Consider the following 7,592-nt stretch of genomic DNA (forward strand, 5'->3'; position numbering starts at 1 on the left):
ATTATTAATATCTTTTTTTTAATAATTTTATACTTAAAAATAATTTATATTACATTATAAAATATTTATCTCTCAAAAATATTATTATATTAATTCATTCGTTGAATGATATATATAATAATAACAATGAATTATTTAACATATAATAAATTAAATTATGGTCATATTATTAATAATGAATTTTACATTGTTAATATTATTAATAAAAAATATTTATTAAAAATTAATAAAATATTAAATTAAGAAAGACATTAATATTTATTAAAATATTGTTAATTAATATTTTTGGTGAAAGACATGCAATTAAATTAAGAAAGATATATTTATGTTTAAATAAATAAATATAAAAAGAATTGATTCGTAAATAGATGATAAAAACCCATCAAATAAAAAAAAAGTTCATGATGACAATAAGATATTTCAAAATTTCATCTTACAATTAGAGAGAAACTGCCCAGCATACTTAAAAATGGCAACGTTTCTTAGACACATTATTTTATTATTGTAATGGCTTTCAAATTTTAATTCAACTACCCAAATTTGACTTTTCAATGCTACTTTAAAGGTGATTTTAGTAATTTCAAGCCTCACTTTAAGATAAATTATAACTCACAACTTACCCGTACTCAGTAATATCATATTCCATTGTCGTAAACTGTACACGGGATAATTTTTCTATATTATTATTTAAAAAAAAGAAAAGAAAAAGTGGAGATGGTCACCTAAATTAGGGGTGTATATGGGTCGGATAAAATTAGATTTGATGTAACTTAAGTTCGGCTCAAAATATATACCGGATTTATTTATTAGATCCGAATCTCGTCCTAGACCCGATGAAACCTATACACTTTCGGATCATAATTATACCGGATAAAAATTGGGTGAAAATCGAGCCGTTAATATTACATTATCTTAATACCTTCGTATAAGCTAGCATGTGAAAATATCCAAATTTTCAAGATTTCAACCATTATTTAACATGGTAAAATTTACTTAAAAAAATATAACAAGAACCAACTCTTCTCTAATATTAAAGCATAACCATAACCAATACTAATATTGTCTAATAACACTAAATATTTAAATCAATATAAATAACACAATATTATAAATTAGTCTAAAATCTTATAATTTTAAACATAAAACATTAACTTATAATCTTATAATAACTAATAACACAAAACATTAAGGTTTACAATACTTAAATTTCACTTAAGAATAGTCATCATCTATCACTAATAACACAAAATATTAATTGTGTATGATGACCGAGCTACCAGACCGACTTCGAATGACTCGAACCATGACTCGGACCCGACTCAAAATAATGACCGGGTCTATTTTCAAAATCCTTATCCGATCTTAAATCCAGTAAAATTACACTAAAATAACCCTTAAAATATTTGAGGCCGAATCAAATCTTTAAACCGAATCGGGCCATACACACCCCTAGGCTAAACGATGGAAATGGTCACATTTCGAGTGTTGTGTTCCTAGATCAATTGCTATTATGAAATAAGAGCCGATGCCTTAATTTTAACGTGATAATTTGGTTTTAAAAATTCCCCACATTATTAGGTTGATAATTAACATAATGTATTTACTAAAACTAATTATATTGCTATAAAGTGGAAAATTAAACTCGTCTAATGTGAGGCAATTTATAAAACAACTATTTTTTACGTATAAACTATTTTAGATATAAATTTATACAAGTTATTTTTTTTAAATCATTCTCACGCACACGTTTTATGCACGCATATTTCACGCGCCTTTTAATTTAACAAATTTCAATCAACACGTGCACGTTTTTTTTGTATCATTACTACACGTTCTTTTCTTTTGTTATCGTCATCACTAATACCACCTTCTCCTCCTCCTTTTCTTTCTCCTTCTTTTTTTATTGGAATTTCTTCTCCTTCTTCCTTTTCCTCCTTCTCCTTCTTATCTCGTTGTTGAAGATAATGAATAATTTAAGTTTAGATTATCAATTGAACCAAAACGAAATGGGGAGTGTTAAATAATGACCATCTTGAACAATATGAACAATCACCAATCAAATAAAAATATAGTACATCCTAATTTAATGCTACTAATTAAATTTAAGATTAATTTACTCTTTTAACCCTATAAATTCATATTGTTCACATATTGTTCAAAAATGTTGTTGGTTACTTATACTTTTTCAAACGAAATTGATTATTATTTTGAATCCAATCAAGTAGTTGAGGTGTGGTTCGATTCTAGTTAATTTTTTCGTTAATAGTTTATGATTTTGTAGGTGAAGAATGTTTCATCGTTGATGGTTTGAATTGAATGTAATGTAAAAGTTTTGCATTAAAAAAAATATTTTTTTTTGTATTTGCAACAAATTTGAGTGTAACACGAAAATATTTGGGTGTATTCTTTAAGAATCTTTGGTGTATGTATGCTGATAAATTCTGTATAATTCAAAACTCTTTTTCTCCCCCCTCCTTATCTTCTGTTGCTTCTTCTTCTTCTTTTTCATCGTCATCTTCTTTTTTTTTATTCATCTTTTTTTTTAATTTTATCTTCTCAAGTTTCTTCTTGTTTTAATCTTTTAACAAGAATAAAAACAAAAAAAGTCAAACAAAAAAGAAGAAGAAACATATAATGGTACAAAATTATTTGGAAGAGGATGAACTTACATTTATTTAACTAAAAGAAATAAAAAAATAAGGAAAAAAAGAAGAAAAAAATGTAGCATTAAAGGAAACACTTTTCTGTATTTATAGCACATTTGGGTGTACCACGAAGATATTTGAGTGTATTGTTTAAAAAGTTTCTGTATATGTGTGCTGATAAGTTCTGCATAATTCAAAACTTTTCCTCTTCCTCTTCCTCATCTTCTGCTGCTGCTTCTTTTTTTCATCATCATCACCATCTTCTTCTTTTTTTCTTATTCATATTTTTCTTTTTTTTTTACCTTTTTAAGTTTTTTCTTGTTTTACTCTCTCACCAACACCTCCTCATCCTCTTTTTCCTCATTCTTTTTTTATTGGAATTTCTTCTCCTCATTCCTTTTTCTCCTTCTCCTCCATCATCAGTTATCTCATTACTGAAGATAATGAATAATTCAAGTTCAGGTTATCAATTGAACTAGAACAAAATTGATTATTTTGAATCCAATCAAGTAGCCGAGGTGTGGTTCAATTCTAGTTAATGTTTTCGTTAATAGTTTATGATTCTCTAGGTAAATAATGTTATTTTTGTTTGTGAAAATTGTTGTTCTTGATGGTTTGAATTGAATGTAATGTAAAAGTTCTGCATTAAAAAAATATTTTTCTGTATTTGCAGCAAATTTGGGTGTATTCTTTAAGAATTTTTGGTGTATATGTGCTGATAAATTTTGCATAATTCAAAACTCTTCTTCTTCCTCATCCTCATCTTTTGCTGCTTCTTCTTTTTCTTTTTCATTGTCATCATTATCATCATCTTCTTCATCTTTTTTTTTTTAATTTTATCTTCTCAAATTCTTGTTTTACTTTTTTAAGAAGAATAAAAAAAATCAAATAAAGAAGAAGAATAAATACATAATGGTACAAAATTACTTAGAAGAGGATGAACTTATATTCGTTCAACTAAAAGAAAGAAATAAAGAAAGAAAAAATGAAGAAAAAAATGCAGCATTAGAGAAAATATTTTTCTATACATTTTTCTATATTTACAGCAAATTTGGGTGTAATACAAAGATATTTGGGTGTATTATTTAAGAATTTTCAGTGTACGTCTACTGATAAGTTCTGTATAATTTAAAACTCTTCCTCTTCCTCCTCCTCATCTTCTGCTGCTTCTTCTTCTTCATCTTCTTATTTCATATTTTCATAATTCTTATTAGGGGAAATATCAAACAAACAAAAAATATAATATTACAAAATTAATAGAAAGAGAAGGAGGAAAAAATGCAGCAACAATAACAGTAATAAAAAACGACGATGAAGATGAAACACGTGAAGAAAAAAGAGGAGAAACGCAAAGAAGAATGAGAAGAAGAAGGAAGAGGAAGAAGAGGAAGAACGCAAAGCGCGCTATGAAAACTGTTGAGTAGCGCACGTGATAACACGCTCTAATGGGTGAGCGTCTTTTTTGTTAGGTTTGGCCCAACTTGTATGATTTATAAATTAAAATGACTTGTACGTATAACACTACTCTTTATAAAATAAGAAAGTGAGGATCTCATCACTACTCTTGAATTAAAGTAATAAGAAAAAAATATATAAATTTAATTTTTTTACGTTATTTTTCAATTCGATAAATCATGACTAATTTATCTTAAATTCGATAAATCATGACTAATTTATCTTAAATTCGAGTTTTATATAAGAATTTGTTATTGATCAATAAATTACTACATACACAAAACAAAATTTAAATTTCTAATATTTATTTATGTAGATAAATAAATTAATTACTCAATCAATCTAAGTTGATTAAAAATATAAATTTAATAATAATTAATTCTTCATTTTATTAATATTCCAACTTGAGAAAATAATTTTTCAAACGGAAAGCGTTGCAAATTCTGTAAAAGTAATTTTGTTCTCTTGCATATGTACATGTGTGTTGCAGAACATTCATGTCAGTCTGACACAATTACCACATCAAACTCTTAAATGACGAAGATTTCCACCTTTAGTATCATATAACTCCCCATAAAAAATACTAAGTTGCTAACAAGCTAAGTACCAATTACATGCTAACTTTTAACAATAATTATATTTAGCATAAAAAATTACACATATTTAAAGTACTATACACCAAGATGTTAAATCTATTAAATTGGAAGGCCACATCAACCAAATAAAACTCCAAAAGCTTAATTAGGAGACAAGAAAGAGAAGGAATAAAGATGAAAATTGGAAAGCATGAACTTTAGGAACTTTCAGGAAAGCATAATAAAACAGTTGAATCAATTGTTTGTTACTACAGCTACAAACTTTATTCATTGTTGTTATTTTGCTTGGCACATGAAACTGAGACCTTGCACCTTTTGATGCAAATATTCCCTGTGCCTTGCTTAACAATAATCAATCCCCTTTATTATTTTGGCGAGGTTCCTTCATCATGTGGTTCATGTGTTCCTTCATTTGGTTCATGTGTTCCTTCACTATTAGCTGTTCCTTTTCTCCTTTAATTTCTCCATAATAGAGGAGAGCCACTCCCACTTTTTCAAAGCCAAGAGCTTTAACTACGGATCACTTATATATACACACAAAAATCCTATAAAATTCTACCATTAAATCCGTTATATAAATACATAATTATCACATATATTTTCTATATATATTTATATACACGTAATTGATTTAGTAATTGATTTATATATATATATATTCTAAATTGGCACTAAGGTCAATTTTGTTAATTGTGTTGAAATAGAAATTTAAGCACGTACGTCAAAACAAAAGATATAAATTAATTAAAAAAAAAACAAAGTAAATGCTTTTTTTTGTCAAACAAAATTTATATTTTATCTATGAAAATTATAAGAATAAAAACAAGAGATAAAATTTTCTCTTATTTTATTTTTTTATTTTTAATATTAAGACACTTATCATCATATATGAATATACACCAACCATTGAATTAGCTTAATTAGCTTAGCTAGGCTTCATGACTGTGGTGCTTGCTTCACATGTTACAATAGTTGCAGATTTATACAATCCCCAAAAACATGATCTGCTGTATACCATTACAACATGTATGTAAAACGTTACATCTTCATCTTACATTTCTTGTTTTCTTTATTTAACTTTTATACAGAAGCACCGAAGAAAAAGAGAATTACAAATTAAAAAATGAAGAGAGAATGCTCCTTCTTGTCACCTTGCAACATTAACCTTTCACTACTCCCTTATTGTGAGTTAAAAAAAAAACCATGGCAAAGGGAGATAGCGGTTGCGGCTTATAGACTTAGCCAAGAATGAATGAGGGTTTTTTCATGCTGCATTGTTGGTGAGCTCTTCTTGCTGCCTCTTCAAAGATTCCTGCTTTTGAAGAATCATTTGCCTGCGGAATCTCTTAATGAAAAGAGCAGCACATTGATCAATCTCATCCTCCAACTTAAATTCTTGTCCTCTCTCTTCCTTCGAGTTCTTCACCAAATCAATCACCGATCCTTCAAGATCCAAATCCTCTGAATCAAACAGCGTGTGCGTCAGATCAGGGTACTTCTCATCATCATCATCACCATCACCACCATCATCGTAATTGTAGTAACAACCTCCTTCATCTTCCACGAACTGCGTCTCGCTTGGATTCGGAACCTTCTCGTAGCTCTGAGCGTTGTTCCGGAACAACACAATGGCGTTCTTGTTCTTGTTCTTGCGATTCTGATTCTGATTCTGATTGTGTTCGTTCTCGTTCCCATCTTCCAATAAGAAATTGTTGCTGTTAGCTTCGTCTTCCTTATTATGATGGCCCAACACGGAGTGGAACTTCTCCGAGATGGAACTCATGAGGAACTTCTTGTTCTTCATGAGCGAGAATATGATCAGACGCGCCTTTATGGCGTTTGTCTTCGACTTCAATGCGAGTGTCTTTGATTTCGCCATTGCGCTAAGACCGGCTATGATCTTCTTTAACAACCTTGATGCACTGTTCTTCATCTTACTAGTAAGTCTTAAAAACTTTAGAAATTGTATAGGAAGTGGTGAATAATTGTATTTTGATTGAGGATTTTTGTTGTTGTACTATATGACACTAAAATTGTATTTTGGCACGAAAGGATGCAAGGTGGGTAGATGGGTATATATAGCAGAAAAACAATGGTGGAAGGGGTTTGGATATTTTTTATTTTTAAGTGTGTGGCAACTAGCTGTGATGTGAGAGAAAAGAAAGATTGAGGGTTAAGAAAAGAGGAGAAAGCAGAAAAAAAGTTTTGAAAGTGAAAGTTAAAGGTGTGAGATAAAGTTAGAAATGGGGACACTTGGCGTGTTCTGATAGGGTATGTGAGGAATGGCTGGTTCACTGGTATACGAAGCTTCACAATTTTATGGTGGGCAGAAATTATTAGTGGGGTTGGGGGGTTACTTGCTTTTTTGAATTGAGTTTTCTAGGTTTGGGTTAAAAAATGTGGGGGAGCTGACACATGAGTTTTATTTCTTCTCTTTGGTACTGTTGCTATTATTTATTATTTAATGTTTAATTTAGGACAAGTTTAGTAGTTGTTTAATTGTGATTTTGATTGGAACTATGCAGTTTTATGAAAATTGATTGTAAAAAAGGCTAGTTTGCTTGTGCATATGTAAACTAATATTTCAAAGTCTAAGTGTTAAATGATCAATACTTAGCTATCTGTAGTTCTGTACATCTATCAAACCCCTTTTATATATGGGCAACAAGGTCATTTTTAGTGAAAAGAAATGAAAATTGATTGACTCAAATATGACATAAATAGAATTAAAAAATGTTAGATTCCTCCTCAGTATTTGTGTTTATATATGTTATAAGTAGTTAAACTAATTATTTAGAAATGGAATTTTCAACATTATTTTATAAACAAAAATTCGAAACTAGAAACCAATAGATTAAAAAAAAATTTAAATATCAAAATCATAATAGAACAATAA

General features: G+C 28.8%; 1 protein-coding gene across 1 annotated transcript; it reads right to left on the reverse strand.

The window, feature by feature from the left end:
- Window positions 1-5,675: 5,675 nt before the first annotated feature.
- Window positions 5,676-6,883, reverse strand: LOC112697053 (uncharacterized). The gene has a single exon (XM_025750039.3). It carries the CDS (start codon window positions 6,627-6,629, stop codon window positions 5,961-5,963), a length of 669 nt encoding a protein of 222 aa, XP_025605824.1. The 5' UTR covers window positions 6,630-6,883; the 3' UTR covers window positions 5,676-5,960.
- Window positions 6,884-7,592: the final 709 nt, after the last annotated feature.

This window comes from Arachis hypogaea, chromosome 6 (assembly GCF_003086295.3).
Source record: "Arachis hypogaea cultivar Tifrunner chromosome 6, arahy.Tifrunner.gnm2.J5K5, whole genome shotgun sequence".
NCBI lineage: Eukaryota > Viridiplantae > Streptophyta > Magnoliopsida > Fabales > Fabaceae > Arachis > Arachis hypogaea.

Coding starts and splice junctions, on each gene's coding strand:
- LOC112697053 (XM_025750039.3), bottom strand. CDS start 6,629: ATGAAGAACAGTGCATCAAGGTTGTTAAAGAAGATCATAGCCGGTCTT.